Raw genomic sequence first — 19,267 nt, 5'->3', positions numbered from 1 at the left:
AAGAAAAAAGGAAGAAGATACAGAATCCATAATGAATGATGATGTTCTGGAGCTAAAATGAGAAGAAATGAATGAAAGGAGGAGAAGCAAGTTTCCCCTCTCTGTGGATGCTCAGTACTGTAATCTCAAAGAAATGAGACCATCTGATGCCAAGTTAAGACTGACTTTGTACTTAATGGAGAATGGGAAGGATCTTCTTTGAGACCCCTACAGTGGTGAGATAATATCCCACCCAAGAGCTTGACAGGCAGTTCACTTTAGGGTCTCTGGGACCCTGTAATCACTGACGTAAAATGCTGCTCAGCTGGTGATAGAGTAGGCACTGGTGCCTATCGGGGAGGGAGCAAGGATCTGGGGATGAAGACGTCACAGGGCCAGAACCTGAAGTTCTGCTTTATCAGGGAGAGTCAGATCAGGATTCTCATGATACCCACCCTACCACCACCCCACCACCACCACCACCCCCACCCCCCCACCCCCCCCCCCCACCCCCCACCCCCCGACATCTCTGATCTCTCGTAAACCTAACATTCACTTTCCAATCCTAGGACCAAGTCCGGGCTGCCATGACCTGTATTCGGTTCTTCAGTCACAAAGCCAAGTCCTACACAGAGCTGGGAGAGAAGCTCTCGTGGTTGCTTAAGGCCAAGGACCACCTGAAGATCTACCTCCAAGAAACATCCCGCAGCTCCGGAAGGAGGAAAACCACCTTCTTCCGGAAGAAGATGACCGCTGCTGATGTGTCCAGGTGTGGCAAGGCTGGGGAGACGGTCAGTGAGGGCATGTGTCCAGGTGTGGCAAGGCTGGGGAGACGGTCAGTGAGGGCATGTGTCCAGGTGTGGCAAGGCTGGGGAGACGGTCAGTGAGGGCATGTGTCCAGGTGTGGCAAGGCTGGGGAGACGGTCAGTGAGGGCATGTGTCCAGGTGTGGCAAGGCTCGGGAGACGGTCAGTGAGGGCATGTGTCCAGCTGTGGCAAGGCTCGGGAGACGGTCAGTGAGGGCATGTGTCCAGCTGTGGCAAGGCTCGGGAGACGGTCAGTGAGGGCATGTGTCCAGGTGTGGCAAGGCTGGGGAGACGGTCAGTGAGGGCATGTGTCCAGGTGTGGCAAGGCTGGGGAGATGGTCAGTGCAGGGCAGGAAGGCTGGGCCCAAGTGCCACTGGGGATGAAAAGGCATCAGCCTTGGATGATAGTTACAGCCTGGAAAGCTACTGTAGGAAGGTATTAGGATCCCATGCTACAGCCAGACTGAACCCCACATTCCTTACAAGGAGCAAAAAAGTTCCAGCGCAACCTCTCTCTGATCTCTTTTCCTCCTTGGTACACGTCAGCCACTGGCCTCCAGCATCCTTAACCAAGTGCTTGCTCTTTTATGCTTGTTAACCCCTCTGTTTAGAACGTGCTATCTAAAGTAAATGCTTAGCCAGGCATGGTAGTACACGCTGAAGCAGGAGGGTCAGGAATTTGAGGCCATTGGTGTAGCTAGGTCTAGTCTCAAAATAATAACAACAACAACAATAATTAATAATAAAGCCGGTCAGTGGTGGCGCACGCCTTTAATCTCAGCACTCGAGAGGCAGAGGCAGGCGGATCTCTGTGAGTTTGAGGCCAGCCTGGGCTACAGAATGAATTCCAGAAAAGGCGCAAAGCTATACAGAGAAACCCTGTCTAGAAAAACCAAAAAAAATAACAATAACAATAATAATAATAATAATAATAATAATAAAACAACAAATCTTCTACCACTCCACTTTGTTGTCTTCTTAGACTCAGTCACTAAACTCTTCTGTGTCTGGGTACTGTCCATCTCTCCTCAAGCCCATGAGCTGGGAGAGCAGGGCACAAGCCTCCCTTCTCACTCTCGTACCTGCCACGAAGATGCTCTGTTAATATTTGTTGATTCAGTGCCGGAACTTTGTCCAGTCCCACAGTGCGCCCTAACTATTGTAGTCCATGGGGGCCCCCGAGTCTTTCCTTTCTGTCTACCCATAGCTGTTTGGAGGGTGTTTCAAGCCTCTTCCCTTCATGTCATTTCTTTGGTCTTTCCATTGCCAACTTCTATGAACCAGTCACCCAGCCCCAGACACCCACTCCTCAGAGAGCCCTGATGAGGCTGGACCATGCCTGCCCTGTCCCCATAGGCATATGAATACACTTCAGCTGCAGATGGAAGTGACCAGATTCTTACATCGGTGTGAAAGTGCCGGGACCTCTCAGATCACCACTTTGCCTCTGCCAACACTCTTTGGAAATAACCCCATGAAAATGGAAGTGGCCTGCAAGGTACGTGCAGGGTTTCTCTGACAGACTGCTCGCATCTTTCAGAATGCTTATCCCAGTTGTAATTATCTGATTATTTCAGTTGTTTGTTTGGTGACTTCCTCCCCACTGAACTGCGTGCCTCAGGTGGGGAATAGAGCCCATTGGGTCACTTGTATCTCCGGTGCCTGGATGCTCAGTAAAGTCTCAGCATATATTTAATAACTGACTAAATGGCATGTTGGCTCACATCTGTAATCCCAGCACTAGGGAGGCAGAGGTAGAAGAATCACGGTGAATTGAATTCACAGTGGATCTACATAGTGAATTCTAAACCAGCCAGGGCTGTGTAGGGAGATCCTGTCTCCACAAAAACTTGATGATGATGATGATGATGGTGATGATGGTGATGATGGTGATGATGGTGATGATGGTGATGGTGGTGATGGTGATGATGGTGGTGGTGGTGATGGTTGTGATGGTGATGATGGTGGTGATGATGATGATGATGGTGGTGATGATGGTGGTGATGGTGATGATGGTGGTGGTGATGGTGATGATGATAAATATAAATAGGGACCCTGATTTTTTTTATTGAGAAGTTATCTTAATAATTGTGATTCCTTTAAGCATATCTCCCTCTCCCTCCAGGTTATGCTGGGAGGGAAAAATGTTGAAGATGGATTTGGAATTGCGTTCCGTGTTCTGCAGGTATGATGTATTATTCAGGAGTATGGCAAGGGAACCCGCACCTGACGTTTCTGGGAAAGGCTGTTCTGTAGAAAATATTCTTGTCCCAGGAAGAGCAGATTTACATGTACATTAAGGAGGAGATCAGAACTGGGTCAGATGCCAGAGTCTATGCCACTGTGCCAAAAGCCAACCTTAGCATCTCAAAAGGTGTCAAGGAGCACGTGTAGGACAGCTCCCCGCAACTGGTGGACTGCAGCATGTCACTCATCCCCTCAGCAGGACATGTCTAGGAGTAGCCGGGACATCCTCCCAAGCCCAAGTCTGTGGCATAAGGGCTAACCGAGATAGGTTTCAGGCATTGATCCGACAGGTTTCAGCAGTGAGTCTTGATGATCTGTTTCAACACTTGGGCAGCTCTTAACAGACACCAGCTCCACACACCATTTCTCAGAGAAAGGTGAGTCAAGGGAGAGAGAATTGGTCTCAGGAAGTAAGTAGAACATCTTTTGAAAGTCCATGGAGCCAGGCATGGTGGCACACCCTGGAATCTCAGTGTTTGGGAAGTGGGGACACTGAAGAAGACCAGCCTTGACCCTGTCCTGAAGGAAAGAAAAGGCCCATGGAAGCAAGTAGGATGCACCATTTCATATCCTGAGGAGGCAGTTTTTAAACTCACTTCTGAAATGTTTGCCTTTCTTGCTTTCGCCAATGTGTGATATTTGTGTTCCCTGTTGTGACCGCAATCCCTCCCCACTGTGGGCATCTCCCACTGCCCTGAGCCCATCACCCCACGCTCTGTCCTAGGACTTCCAGCTGGATGCTGCCGCGACCTACTGCAGAGCTGCCAGGCAGCTGGTGGAGAGGGAGAAATACGGGGAGATCCAACAACTGCTCAAATGCGTCAGCGAGTCAGGCATGGCAGCCAAGAGCGACGGCGACACCATCCTCCTCAACTGCCTGGAAGCCTTCAAGAGAATCCCGCCGCAGGTGCGCTCCCTCCTGGATCTCTTGGGTCCACTCTCTGCTTCATCCTCATCCTCTTCCTCACTGCAAGATCCATTTCTCTTTCTGACTCTCTGCGCTCATGGTCTCTTAACAACTCTCTGCCTCTGTAGAGGCCCTGATTATGATGTCTGTCCCCTCAGCATGCTCTTGTCCAATAGTGTGTACTTGGAAGTGTCTGGGTTCTGATGATTAGATTAGAGTGGCCCTTGAAGCATGCTGCCTGCAAAACTGTTCCCTGTGACATGCTTGTGGGGCGAACAGAGCTACATCCATTTGTGAAAGCAGAGCATGGGCCTCTTAGGAGATGTTGTTCCTTCTGCCCCAATCCCAAGCATGGTATTATCATTAGCCATCATTCATTTTTTTTTAAGATTTATTTATTTTTTAAGATGTATACAGAAGAGGGCGCCAGATCTCATTATAGATGGTTGTAAGCCATCATATGGTTGCTGGGAATTGAACTCAGGTTCTCTGGAAGAGCAGCCAGTCAGTGCTCTTAACCTCTGAGCCATCTCTCCAGCCCCCATTCATTATTCTTATAGTGGGAATTGAGGTAGTGAGAAGGATCAAATGGGTAACCCCACCTTGGAGTCCCAGTAGCCGGGCTCAGACCAGATGGAGCCGAGGCTCCCAGCTGGGAGGTTCTTCTCCGTTTCACAGCGGTTACGTCTCTGTCATACACAGGAGCTGGAAGGACTAATTCAGGCCATACACAGCGATGACAACAAGGTGAGCAGAAGTGTCTCCTAGCCCTGGTGATGTTACTGAATGGATGCACAGGCTTCCCTTGCCCCCCACATCCTTATGCTTCAGTTTCTTTGCCATCCAGGACCTAGACAGCGCTGTAAAAGCTCCAGAGGGAGAAGAGAGAGGCAGGTGAACACTGACTGCCCAAGCCTTTGCCTTCCCAACTCTTTATCCCTGAGACTATTTTTAAATCTCCGTGTTATTCTGAGGTCTCTCGTCAGATAGCCATAGGCAATCTCAGTTCCGTTTTCAGGCTGACTGACTGTATGAGGTTCCTGGTGGGGAGGGGGTCTTCTTATTCTGGAGGGAAAGAGAGTGCAGTAAGAAAAACCCACTGTATTAGCTACTGTTCTCGTTGCTGTGACAGAATACTTAACAAGAAGCCATTTAAGGAAGGAAAGATGTCTTCCAACTTAGAGTTTGCGGGATGAAGTCCATTGTACTGGGGAAGGAAAAGCTCGGTGGCAGCTGGCTGCTTACATTGCACCCAGAGGTAGAAAACAGAGAAAGGCTGTGTGGTCTTGGCACACACCTTTAGTCCCAGCACTCAGGAGGCAGCAGCAGGTGGATCTCTGTGAGTTCAAGGCCAGCCGGGTCTACAGAGCAAATTCTAGGACAGCCAAAGCTACACAAAGAAACCCTGTCTGTGTTTAAAAAAAAAAAAAAAGAAAGAAAAAAAAAAAGATAGAAAGCAGAGAGAGACCAGAAAATGGGATCCTAAAACGGCAATACCCACCCCAAGTGACCATTTCCTCCAGCAAGGATCCACCTTCCAAAGGTGCCACAACCTTCTAAATAGCACCACCAGTTACAAACCAATTGTCCCACCACATGACCCTGGGAGGGGTATCTCACATTCAAACCAAAACATCCACCCAGCCCTTTGGAGGACAGTGTTCCCTCGGGGCCCAAGAATTCTAACCTGTTTGGGAAATGGCTGGACCTTTTGTTCTACATTAGCTCTGTGGGAAGTGCCAGCATGCTTATCCTTTCATCTGTGTAGTCATGGGAGCAATCATCCTGCCATCGTCAGGAAGGCCTCCAGGCTAGAAGAGTCCTGAAAAGCAAAGCCAGACCAGCTGGCCATCGGGAGACAAATTTTCCAGCTGTAGAGTCCCTCGTGATGAAAACTAGTGTTGGGCAATGGCTACTTCCACTACCCCAGAACTCCTCCACTGGAGCCTTGGCAGGCCCCAGGCAGAACCTGCTGACCATTTTTTCCAGTCTAGATCCTAAGGAGAGCATGTTCTAAACATTTCTTCACCTTTGTACAACATCCCAGTGAGGTCCTTGGAAAAGATGAGATTCCCACTTTCTAAAACAATGGTTACTTTTGTACAATCTGAATGAGAACAGTTGTTTCTCTGAGCAGCTATTCTAAGGTACTTTCAGGACCTCAGGGCACAGGTCTTGCCAAAAACTAGTTTGATCCATTTTTTTATTCTAGATTCTAACAATAGCATTCTCTTGAATTTTGTTTGTCAGCCTGAGGTATTTCATATACGGAGGATTAACTGAAGCTAGAGGCCTAGATGAGGAGGGCTCACTCCCTAGGGCGACTTATCTATCCCCCAACAGCAGTACCCAATTGCTTCAGTGAGCTCACAGCACACCAGATATTTTCTGTACTGAGAAACTATCTGAAATCAATCCAGAGAGACTAGTTAGCAAGACCCACACACATCCCAAAAAGATGAAACATTTTATACAGAGCAAAAAATGTCTCCAACTGAGAAATAACTATTACAGCAGAAAGGAAGCTGCCCGTGACAGAAAGGAAGCTGCCCGTGAGAGGTCAGCCACAGCTTGTAGAGGCCTTGCTCATGCTTTCCCAGAGTGATGAAGGCCTGGTGAAACCAGAGCCAAGGAGAAAAGGGTTCTTGAACCGTGAGATGGCAAGTGTGAAGATACATTAATCCCCCATGCTGGACTGCCTTAGCTCCAAACAAGAGGAGTCCATTCAAGTCTCACTGGGGTGATATCTTAACTAGACCTTTCCCAATTGTGTGTATCCATTTTTCTCTCCATGTTATCTGTCAGTGGGCTTTCAATTCGAGACTGGGACTAGCTCAATGGTAGAGTGCTTGCCTAGCATGCATGGGGCCCAGGTGTAGTCCCCAGGACCACCCACCCGAAGGGTTTTTGTTTTGTTTTTGTTGTAATTCAGCATGTTCAAAACAGAAAGGGGGAATCTGTAAACCCTTTGCAAGGGAAGGTATGATTATTTACTCATCCATTTGCCCATGTAAGGCCCATTTATTGAACAATGACTTCATGCGAGGCACAAAGGATATACTGTTCTTGCTCTCATAGACCTTGTAGTCTAGTCAAGAATATCAGTTAATCAACAGATAACTATAAAATCACAACCTGTGGATACTGGCAATACTAGTTCTGATTCTAAAAAGAAACTGGAGGAATAGAGACCCGACTACCTGTCTACCTTGGTTTTTCAATTCCTGTTTTATCTGTGGAAGCTCCTTACATCAGAACATAAAGCCATGCGATAGCTTGATGTCTTAGAACGTTTCAAGTTGTTGGGAAACAATAAAAAGCGAGCACCTAGCTATGAGTTTGGTGAGGGAGAAGTATTGTTTATCTGCCGGTGCTTTCTGATGCCCTCTCTGTCTGTTGATCTTCCTTCGGTGATCATTTCTCTTCAACTGTCTTGAACTCGATCACCAGGTCCGAGCCTACCTGACATGTTGCAAACTGCGGTCCGCCTACCTGATCGCCGTGAAGCAAGAACACTCACAGGCCGCCGCCCTCGTCCAGCAGGTGCAGCAGGCCGCCCAAAGCAGTGGAGATTCCGTAGTGCAAGACATCTGTGCGCAGTGGCTTCTGACAAGCCACTCCCGTGGTGCCCATGGCCCAGGCTCCAGGAAGTGACCCTGGGCAGGCAGCAGAAGCCAGAACCGCAGCCTGGGAGCTGCGGCCACAGGCGCAATGCCACACAATGCCCTCCATCTCTGTCTTCCTGTGGAGTGGAACTTCTGGCCCTGCCCTAGGTTGGAGTGAGCAGGATGGACCCTGCTTGCCTGTGTGGGCAAAAGCAGGTCCTTTCACACAAGTGCCGTGTAAAGTTGTAGAATCTGTGTTTGTCTGGAGATAGCCATCTTTCTACCTCAGAGTGACGGTGTGTGTGTGTGTGTGTGTGTGTGTGTGTGTGTGTGTGTGTGTGCACTCATGTTTACGCCCAAGCATTTTCTGAACAAATGAGACTCCTCTGTTAAAGAGAGGCACTTTACTTTCTACTTTCTGCTGGTCTGAAAACCTTCCCTGCGTTTGTGGTTCTTATTCCAGGTCATCCTGTGTGTCCACAGTTCCTCCCTACTGTGCAGACACGCTTTAGCAGCCCCTCTTGACAGAGAATTACAGAGCAATGCCAAATGACTGCCTCCTCTCCCTTTCCAAACTCAGAGACAGCATTAGGAGGGTGCCTGTGGAATATGACAGCTTTCCCAGCAACACCCTCACGAGCACAAGGCTTTCAGGTGACATCTGGTGACAGCATAAATGGTCAGATCTGGGGACGCTGAGGCCAGGCCCCATCACATTCACCCAGAGGGGAGGAAAAGGCAGAGCTGGCTCTTATCAGTATCCCTGCTGCAGGGTGGATGGGTAAGAACACATAATTTTTTTTTCTTTCAGAGTTTAGGGGAAGAGATGGTAGCCAGGATCCATGGCGATGAATGAATGGACGGACTCTGCCTATTTGTGTTCCATCCTTGTTTGTACCTCTTGAATTAGTTAAGAAACCATTCCTCTATCCCTTGTGCTTCCCTTCAGCCTCCTCAGGACCATGGGCTGGAATATGCAAAGACCTGGCTCATTGAGGCAGCAGTACACTAAAGGGAACAGGGCTCATTCATATCACAGTTATGTCTATAGATGAGTCAGAACAAGGCGGTAAGAAATAAGTCTCATCCAATGGTGGGGAACCAGATGAGGGTTTAATAAGCATCTGCTTATCTTCCCACCTGAGACAAGTCAGTGCCCGAGAGAAAGGGTCTGTCATTCAGTGACTGATTTGCAAATGAGAGCCCTAAAGAAAGGCTTAGAGCCCCAAGTCTCCCATCCGGCAGACCTCAGCCTGTTGGTCTCCCCTTTACTGCCAAGGGAACAGGAACTGGAAACTGAAGTCAGTGTCTCTGGTGCTTAGAAGCCCTGTTCATTTCTTCTGAACCAAGTTTTCCTTAATAAACCACTGTTCATGGACATCTGTCGGAGTCCAAGCTTTGGTCCCGTTGGAGAAGAAAGGCCGAAGTAAATACTAGATCTCTTAAGGATGCAGTCTGACAGTGACTTTCCCTGACTTGAGTCAGAACACACCACCCAGCTCCTAAGAACCCCCATTGCCTGGTGTCCGCTTACACTCAAGGCTGACCTTTTTGCACTGAGAATAAGCACTTTACACAACTGGGTTGTAAGTCACAGCCCTTGACTTAGGGTGTCACAACCAGATTTCCCTGACTTTCCTAACTTGAACTGTAAAATAGGGAACCATTGACCAGGTTAACAGACTGCAGACCTAAGACGTCACACTGTGGTCTCCAGCAAAGCAACAGTAACATCAAAACAATTGTACATGTCGAGGAGTTGTGTGTTCCACTACAACCAAGCCACAATAAACTCTCTGTTCCCCCTACTCCTCAGTTTCATGGCTTTATTTATATAAACACACTTTTTTAAAAGTTTTGTGTGAGTGCCTGTATGTATATATGGGTACCACACACATGCCTGGCATCTGTGGAGGCCAGTAGAGTCACAGGGGTCCCCTGGAAATGGAGTTACAGGTGGTTGTGGGCTGCCTGATAGGGTTGCTGGGAACTGAATCCAAGTCCTGTGTAAGAACAAGTCTCTTGGGGTTGGGGATTTAGCTCAGGCCCTGGGTTCGATCCTCAGCTCCACAAAAAAAAAAAAAAAAAGAACAAGTCTCTTAACTACCTAACTATGTCTCCAACCCATGACTTCTGTTTGTTTTGAGACAAGGTCTCACATAGGCTAGGATGGCTTTGAACTTGCTGTATAGCTGAAAGTGATCTAGAACTCCTGATCCTCTTGCCTCCATGCTCCTTGTTTCCGGACTCTTGCCTTTGCTCGTGTGTTCTGTGGAAAGAAAACGTGAGAGGGAAAGAAAGTTCTGCTGACTGACTTTCTCTTGAGCAATTCCTGTAGTGACTAGTGACTTTTCATTCAGTTAGGATTTTCTCAAATTCCCTATGTATTAAAAAAAAAAAATTACTAGTGGGCCACGAAGGTGTCTCAGTGAGTAAAGCGCTTGCCACGCAGGCCTGACAACCTCAGTTTGGTCCCTGACACCCATGCAGAGATGGAAAGAAAGAACTGACTCTTCAGATTGTCTTCTGACCTCCATATACACACTATGGCATGAGTGTGTCTGTACACACACACACACACACACACACACACACACACTATCCACATAAATATTAGTAAATTTTAAACTTTAAGAAAGGGCTGGGCATAGTGGTACACACCTTTAATCCCAGCACTTGGGAGGCAAAGGCAGAGGATCTCTGAGTTCAAGGCCAGCCTCGTCTACATAGTTCCAGGAAAGCTGCATAGTGAGACGCTGCTCAAAATAAAAAAATTAAAAAAAAAAAAAGAAAGAAAAAGAAAAATAGGAAAGCAATGAATGTTCCTGCTCAGCTCCCTTTGGGCCTGGAGAGATGGCTGATGGGTTAAGACCATTGGCTGATTTTCCAGAGAACCTGGGTTCAATCCCAGCACCTACCTACAGACTCACAACCATCTGTAACTCCATGTGGAGTCCCCCTTTTTTTTTCTCATGGTCCATTGGCCACCAGTCCACAAGGACAAAGGGGCAGAAGCAACAACAGAAAGCTTTGGATGGCCTGTGAACATGGTGGAAATCGCCTTCCACAAGGCAGCTTCAGCAAAACAGCTCAGCTTTATTCCAGCGTGAGGAATAAAGCATGGGGACAGTGGCAGGGGCACCACCTAATTTGCACCAAACAGCACATTCCTAGTCTTAGTTTATCATATGTGAAAGCACAGTCCTATCATAGTGCTTAGCACTGTGTAATTACCATATGGGCAGTAGGGGGAAGCATCTGCAGGGGACTGTGTCAAGGGTCACACTTATCCCTATAAGTCAGGCATCCGGGCCTAGAGACAGTCTCCAAATAGGGTCAGGAAGAGCAGGAAGCCCCCTCCAGGCAGAGGGAGTCCTCCATGTTGCTGAGCTTGGAGGGAGCTGCCCAGGCCATGGCAGATTGCAACCTCTAACCAGGAGGGCCTCCTAACAACTTCAGATCCAGGGAATATGACACCCTCTTCTCTCCATCAAGGGCACCAGGCACAGACATATGGTGTACAGACATATATGCAGGCCAAACATCCATATACATAAAAAAAATTATTTTTATAAAGTATTGTTTTATTAATGTGCTACAAATGTGGTTCAGTGTACAGCAGTTACCCGGCATGTGTAAAGTCCTGGGTTCAATCCCCAATTCCACCATTTAAAAAAACTAAATTTAAAATCCTCTTAGTGTACCCTTTACCACCAGAAAACTTGGTACGTTTCCTGTCTGCTTTAGGAGAAGTGGTGGACGTAGGTGATACAGTACGAGTAGAAACATGACTGAAAAGTCCTTCCATCCCTGTCACTCCCGGAGGCGACCAGTGTTACCAACGTCCAGTGTTTAGTCCCAGGGCAGGGGTGCAGGGGTATTTTTCCACACCAAATTACGCTGCAATGAATGATGCTGAGTCAGAGGATATGTGCATTTGGTAAACAATGCCACCTTCCAGAGCAGTTTCCTCTCCCTCCAATGGGGTGGAGAGTCTGCTCACCCTACCACGCCCACCATTCTTACCCCCAATAACTCACAAACTTCGTGGATCTTCGTTGGTTTTGAGATACTCTCAAGTTCATAGATTTTTGCTCAGGTGATGGGAGACAGATGACATCCTGAGACTTTCTTAAAAGTTAATTGCCGGGGTTTGGGGATTTAGCTCAGTGGTAGAGCGCTTGCCTAGCAAGCATAAGGCCCGGGGTTCGATCCTCAGCTCAAAAAAAAAAAAAAAGTTAATTGCCATTTTTCAAACTTTGTGATTCCTAGCATGACAAAAAAAAAAAAAAAAATAGCCAACAATGTTTTTACTACCAACTGATCTATGGATTTTTTTTTTTAACTATCTGTATGGTATTTGAGAAGAGCAAAACTCAAGCTTAAAACTACTTGTCTTTCTCTTTGGGTGGTAAGTTTGCAGAGTGACACCTGAGCTGAGGGCATTGGCATCGCTGCTGTTACCATCTTTCCCCAGAAATGCGAGCCCATCCGAGTCCTCATTCAAAACAGAACAAAAACAAACACATGCTAAGGGTGGAAGGAGACCTGTAAGCATCTGCGGTGGCCGTGACACAGACACGTCACAACAAGGAATACTGGAACATTCCATCTGCATGTAAGACAGGCGAGCACTGTGTTTGGAAACCCGAGACAGGCTAAGTTGCCAGATGTCTTTGGCAGAGGCTTAGGCAAAGTAGATCACAGGCAATTAGACTCTTAATACCCAGGCAAGTAAATACCAATAGTCACATTGCCCAGGCAGAAACGGACTCTTCTTGGTCTAACCCGCTCTCCTATGTTGCGTTATTTTTCTTGGGGGAGATGTGGAAAAACATATATTCACCTGGCTTATGGTACTTACTGATGGACAGAGCAAAGGAATAATTCCACTGAAGTGTAGCTAGGTGAATCGGTAAGTATACTGGGGTTACTGAGAGAAGCATAGGGAGATCTCTGGCAATCGCATCCCTGAAGAGCCCACTGTGGCCTGGGCAATGACTCACAAGAATTCCCCCATCCCCTGGTTACACCTCCACTGGACTCTTTGTCTCTGTGAAATTGACTGTTTATATGTAGGTAGCTTGTTTACCAAAACACCAAATATGGGTGTAATTTCCTGAAATAGAAAAAGAATTCTTTGTAAGAAAGCGAATAAAATGAAACCTGTTTACATCAAAGCTGAAACGGTACTGAGATGAAAGCAAGCAATAAATTTTATAAAATAAGTTTATAATACCTTATAAATCAGACAGGGCTGAAACGCCTCTGCTGGATGTGACTGGTCCTCCTGTTGTCATGCTCCCTGCTCCACACAGACCATCCAGTGGAGAACTCGAGGACTTGGGGAGCAATGGAGCCACCGCCTTTTTTAAGATTGTATTTATTTTATGTATGTGTACGGTGTTAGGCCTGCATGTATGCCTGTGCATCCCATGCACACCTGGTGCCCTCAAGGCCAGAAGAGGGCATCAGATTCCCTGCAACTGAAATTGTGAGCTTCCATGTGTGTGCTGGGAACTGACCCCGGGTCCTCTGCAAAGCGGCAAGTGCTCTTTAACTGCTGAGCCATCTCTCTAGACCCACTATGGATCTTTTAATGGTTCTGTGACACAGGCCACTCTATCTCTTCCCTAGATTGTGACCTGAGCAAGAAATCAACTCTTACTGAAGGAAGCCACTGAAACTTAGCATCGGTTCTTTTTCCAGTTCCTCTTCTTCAATTAGAATAGTTCCTTGTGTTCTATGCTTTCTTGGCTGTTTTAGCTAATAGAGATCACAGAGAAAACAGGTGGGACATACTGAATAGAATTTGAATGAGGAACAAAGTATACTAAGGCTATTAAGAGTCTGTATTAGGCCAGGTAGTGGTAACACATACCTTTAATCCTAGCGCTAGGGAGGCAGGGGCAGGTAGATCTGTGAGTTCAAGCCCAGCCTGGTCTACAAAGCAAGTTCCAAGACAGCTAGGGCTACACAGAGAAACCCTGTCTCGGGGTGAGGGTGGGAACACAGGGGGAACAACTCTGTATTAGAATGTTCACTTCTAATAATCAGTTAACCACGCAGATACTGAAATTGTCGGACAGTGACAGGACCTGGGGATGGAGACAAATAAACTGAAGCGAAGCAGTTGTCAAAGTTTCATTTGGAAGATGAAGAAATTGAAAATGAGGAACGTAGGCCAGGAAGCCAGGTGACAAACACTGGTTATCCCAGAAGGATGCAAGTTCAAGCCTGGTCCATGTAGCAAGTTCCAAGTCTCTCTCTCTCTCTCTCTCTCTCTCTCTCTCTCTCTCTCTCTCTCTCTCTCTCTTTTCCTCCTTCTCTCAAAAAAAAAAAAAAAAAGCCAGAGAAATGTCTGCTTCACAATGGCAATAGATTAAAATGGCTGAATACTAGAAATGTTCTATAGTTCAACTTAATGCCAATGTCAGGACACAAGCTTACTTAAACAGTGAGGGCAATGATTATCATGTAGCAGAAGTCTCAAGGGGAAGACGTGGTTAATTCCGTGACTCCCTACCTCCTGGTCAGTAGCCTGAGGTCTTCCCAACCTGTCCACTCCCGGTCTCAGCCTGCCAGCTTCATTGTTGGGCAGGCTCAGCTCCACTTGTGGACTTGGGATGCTTTTAGCCATGACAGCATGCGATGGAAAACAGACTTCTTCCTATGTGTCCCACTTTTTTGTTGGTTTTGTTTTTTGAGACTGGGTTTCTCTGTGTAGCTTTGGCTATCCTGGAACTCATTCCATAGATCAGGCTAGCTTCCAACTCACAGAGATCCACCTGCCTCTGCCTCCCAAATGCTGAGATTAAAGGCATGCGCCACCACTGCCCGGCTCTATGTCTCACTTTTTACATTTATACTTCATGTACTTATTCACTCATTAAGTTTTGAGACAGGGTCTTTGCTATATAGCCTAGACAGGTCTGAAAACTCCCTATGTAGTCTAGACCTGCCTTAAACTTACCACCTTCCTACCCATCCTCCTGTATTCTGGATTTAGTCACAGGCATATGCCATCACACCCACCTGCCTCACTTTCTAATCAACCAATTAGGAAACCTTTTCTAGAAACTACCAAAACTTTTTTCCTATGTCCCATTGGCCATGATTATGTCGCACACCTTTTCTTTAACTAATTTTTGCTTAGAAAATGTGATCATCGGATTATCTTGGACCAGTGGTCCAGAGTCCCAGGAACATATCAGAAACATCTGGGGAACTCCCCCCCTCCCCATTTGGGGAACTTTCAACAACACTTTGCCAAGACCAGAGCAATCACATGAATCCTGGTGCTTGAAATAGTCCATTTACAATCTGGGCAGAAGTAAGGACACTGTGAAACAGGTAAGTCAGAGTCACAAAAGGGAGAGCTTAGGAAATGACTATTGGTTGGCATGTTTTAGCTTTCTCATAGTCAGAACAAAATGCCTCATGGAGACAACCTATCAGAGGAAGGCTTTGTGTCTAGGCTCGTGGTTTTGGAGGGCTCAGTCCATGGTCACTTGGTGGTGGAAGGGTGTAATAGGAGATTTTTTTCACCTAGTAACATAGAGGAAGTGGACAGTGAGGAAGGAACTAGGAATCAGGCATAGCCTTCAAAGGCATGCTCCCAATCATGTGCTTCCTCCAAAAAGATTTCACTTCCTAAAGTTTCTAGAACCTTCCCCAAAATAGCCCTACAAACTGGGCAACAAGTCTGAGTCTGAAGGGGACATTTCACATTCAACCCATAACAGGTGGCAATTAGTAGGGTCTGCTGAGGTTACTCATTTTAAATTTCCAAGCAAGATGTGAAAATATCCTGTTTTTTAAAAGTTATCTCCCATCAGCCCTCCCTAGGGACAACCGCTCTTAGGAGCTCATTAGAAAGATGGGAATTGGGCTGGAGAGATGGCTCAGCTATTAGAAGTTGCTCACAACTAAACATCAGGGATGGGAATATAACTCAGTGAGCTTGCCTCTTGTCACTAAGGCCCTAGGTCCAATCCCCAGTGCTGGAGCAGGGGGAGAAGGAGAAAACTAGAATTAATTGCACATTTTCTCAGTTTTCCTACATATTCTATGGATATGTAATTTTAAAATATAAATCTCATCATACAACACACATTAATCCTTCTGAAATCTATCTAACTATCCATGTGTGGTTTCTTTTTAAATAATATAATTGTTTTTGGAACAACAACTTCAAAAGTAATAGCACTCCATATATATTTATAATAGATTTCTTAGGATTTTATATTACTATGAAAAGATACCATGACCATGGCAACTCTTATAAAGGAAAGCATTTAATTGGGCTGGTTTACAGTTCAGAGGTTTAGTCCATTAACAGAATGATGGGAAGCAGGCAGGCAGCAGGACACGGTGTTAGAGAGATAGCTGAGAGTTCTACCTCTATACCTGTAGGCAGCAGGAAGAGAGGGTGAGCCACTGGGCCTGGCTTGAGCTTCTGAAGCCACAAAGCCCACCCCAAATGACACACTTCCTCCAATAAGGCCACACCTCCACACGCCTTTGAGTCCATGGGGGCCATTTTCATTCAATCCACCACACTGGGGATTAGCTTTTTTTTCCCCCTCTAGTTGAGGGACTTTGGGCTGCTTCCTGCTAGTCTGGTGTCTCCTTACATACATATTCTAAGATCACCATAGATACTAAGAAGTAAAGAACAAGAGAGAGGGTCAGGAGGAAGACTCAGAAAAGGAACAGGAAGATGGTTGGGTTACTCAGTTTTTCATTGGTGTTTCAGATCACTGTTGAAACAATTTCAGGGGAGGAAACAATTTGGTTCAGAGGTTTCAGTTCATGGTTGACAGGTTCAATTGTTTCTGGGCCTCGATGAGACAGAGTGACATGGTGCTAAGACACAGCAGAGAAAAGCAAGCACTCTACCAACTTAGCTACGTTCCCAGCATCCAGCCCCACTTGCTCTTAAACCACGGACCCTTGGATCTGTATGGGGTGGTGGCTGGAGTTCCCTTCACGGTGTCCTCTAGCTGGAGCTTTTCTTTTCCTTGAGTTTGAGCAAAATGTTCCTTTTGTTGTTGTTGTTCTGAATCTGTTCAAAGTGTATATGTGTCTTATACTAGAAGATGATAAATACACAAAGGCCATCCTCTAGGGCTTGGAGTGATTGGTGGCATTGGATGCAGAGTCAAGTTAGACTCAAGCCTGGTGGCAGCGAAGATCATCTGTGGCCATTGGCCTTCATTTCTGCACACTGACACACTTCCTTGCTTGGGTGTCCCTTTGGATTCCTTTTCTCTTATTTTTCCAGAGGGTTGTTTTAGAGAAATCTAGGACAGTCTGTCAGATAAGCTGAAAGAAAAAGATTTGGTACTGCTTGGCTAGCCTAGCTAAGGGTGTCAGAGCCTCAGAGGACCCAGGAATAATGAAGGCAAGGGGACTGGAACAGTTGGAAGGAAGTGGGAACTGGTGTCACTCCTGAGTCATTCCTGTCTAGGATCCAGTCACCTGGGTTCCAGTGAGCCCTCAGCCAAGACAGGATGCCATATCCATATTCAAACACAAGTAAGCCAAAGAAAAACATTCTCTGTGGTCACAGAGAAGTGCCAAGATGGACAGGTGAATGTCTCCACCACTGATAAGCAGCATTATTGCTGTGGGACCAAGGCTTTGGATTGTTCTATATTAACTTTGGGAAAAAGGCATGGCTGACACCTCTTCCTTGCCTAGGCAGAATACTAGACAATATTTTGGTTGCTGGGAGGAAGCTGTAGGGAGGTGGTATGTAGCCTGGGGGCTTGTTGCTGAGGGAGGCTGTGGCCCAAGGGAGCACAGGAACAGCAGAGGAAATAATGGAGCCTGGCCTCTGCTACAGATAGAGAATGATCCATAATAGCCGTGCTTTTGGTTTCAAATGAGTAAGTATGTTAAATATATAGCCAACAAGAAGTAAAAGAAAAATAGCATGGCAGAACATCAGATTAGGCGCTTCTATCATCCAATGGAACAGCTCAAGAAGCCCAAGAAAACCATCAGCTGAGTCCCTGATTTACAACAAGGTCCCAAGCAGAACACCTTCCTTTCAGGTGAGACTTCCAATTAGCTATTCCCACAAGCATTTTTATATTATATTTTATATTTTTTTTATATTGTATGATTACCTTCCAGCTGTTCTTAAGGGCACAGATCAACTGACTCACCCTCCTGTTCTTAGGGACATCATGTTTTCACTCTCAGGCTGTTTTGTTATCCTCCTTTCTCCTTGACACAAGGCCAGCCTGTCCTGGACTGTGAATTTTAGGGGACACTTTGGGACAAACGTGATTGGGTCTGAAACGGAGGGAGAGCTACTTTGCTTCCAGAGCCAGCTTCAAACTCAAACAGCACATGGCAATTTGCAAACATAATCTCCATCACAGCATCTAATGTTGATTCCAGGAGGAATCCGATGGCCTGGGTCCGGGAGCCAGAGCAGCTGGCTCCTCGAGGCCCACACACAGCTTTGCTTCTTCTGCCTCTATCTAGCCCCCTCTGACTTATATGTGAACGCCACCTCAAGCTTATCCCCTGTGTCACTGTTCCCACTGCACCTTTTAGATAGATCTCTTAGACCCAGCAGACGTGCCTGGGACTCCCATGTGAACCTTTACACACACACGCACACACACACACACACACACACACACACACACACACTCATGGTGTGCTTCACTGCACAGACAGTAGCTGGGTGTACTTGCTCTCCACCTTCCATGCTTCTGAGTCTCTGTTCCTATTTCCAGCACAGAGAGGACTTTCAAGGGCATCATCAATGCAGTGCAGGAAGTACTATTGTTTCTTGTCTTGACTTTGAGCCTTGAGTTCAACATCTCTCTCTCACACACACTCACACACTCTCTTACACACACTCACACACTCTCTTACACACACTCACATACACATACATACTCACATAGCATAAAAAGAGATACACAGAGAGAATTAATAATAAAAGATTTTAAAGGCTACTCCCAGGGGCAAGAGGAGAAGTGTGGATAAATAGGATCAAAGTACCTCATACACATGTGTGAAAATGTCATAAATAAATCCATTATTTTTTTTCCGGAGCTGAGGACCGAACCCAGGGCCTTGCGCTTGCTAGGCAAGCACTCTACCACTGAGCTAAACCCCCAACTCAATAAACCCTTTATTTTTTACAGTTAATACATACTAATAAAATTTTTAAGGCTATATTGTATTGAAGAAAAGAGAATATTTATCACCAGTTGCCCTTTGGATGCCTCAGATCTGGGGTCAAGAAACATGACTTCTTGGGCCAGTGGGTTGTAACATTAACCACATCTGCCCACCTCTTTTGGGTGACCTTCAGCAAAGAGGTCATGGGGACCACACCACAGAAGAACAGGAGAGCCAGAGGGAATGAGAGCTGTAAATTTAGGGAGACAGATTGGTAGGGGCTTGCTCTTTTTGTATCTACATATCAAATCTATTTGGTTATAATCCATGGTGGAGCTGAAAGGCTCTGTATTTTAAGCCATACCTCTCACTTCCCATAATAAAATACCGGCCTTGAAAGAAACCTGAGTGAATGCCTCGCTTGCCCATCTTACTCTGTACCAGACGCCGTGTTCTAAGAAAGTTCTGGATGGATGGGTGAGTGGCTCAGGAAGATGACATATACCTCACTAGACTAACAGGCTGATTTCTTTTCTTCCATTTCTCCCTGAGAAAATAAATGAGGCGATGAGA

The 19,267-nt window shown here is 46.4% G+C and overlaps 1 protein-coding gene across 4 annotated transcripts in view; it reads left to right on the top strand.

Annotated features, from left to right (window-relative positions):
- Positions 1–9,342, top strand: part of Zfyve26 (zinc finger FYVE-type containing 26) — a 66,321-nt gene extending 56,979 nt beyond the window's left edge. For 2 of the 4 annotated variants that reach the window (XM_036205866.1, XM_036205864.1), the window contains exons 37-42: positions 549–748; positions 2,141–2,282; positions 2,910–2,969; positions 3,756–3,938; positions 4,641–4,685; positions 7,389–9,342. In XM_036205866.1, coding sequence (XP_036061759.1) covers positions 549–748; positions 2,141–2,282; positions 2,910–2,969; positions 3,756–3,938; positions 4,641–4,685; positions 7,389–7,592 — 834 coding nt within the window. In that variant the 3' untranslated portion in view covers positions 7,593–9,342. The remainder of the gene's footprint in view (positions 1–548; positions 749–2,140; positions 2,283–2,909; positions 2,970–3,755; positions 3,939–4,640; positions 4,686–7,388) is intronic. The other 2 variants (XM_036205867.1, XM_036205865.1) reach the window with 2 other exon arrangements.
- Positions 9,343–19,267: the final 9,925 nt, after the last annotated feature.

The sequence above is a fragment of the Onychomys torridus genome, chromosome 14 (assembly GCF_903995425.1).
Source record: "Onychomys torridus chromosome 14, mOncTor1.1, whole genome shotgun sequence".
NCBI classification, from domain to species: Eukaryota; Metazoa; Chordata; class Mammalia; order Rodentia; family Cricetidae; genus Onychomys; species Onychomys torridus.
The sequence above is the reverse complement of the archived record's forward strand: the minus strand, read 5'-3'. Positions and strand labels throughout refer to the sequence as shown.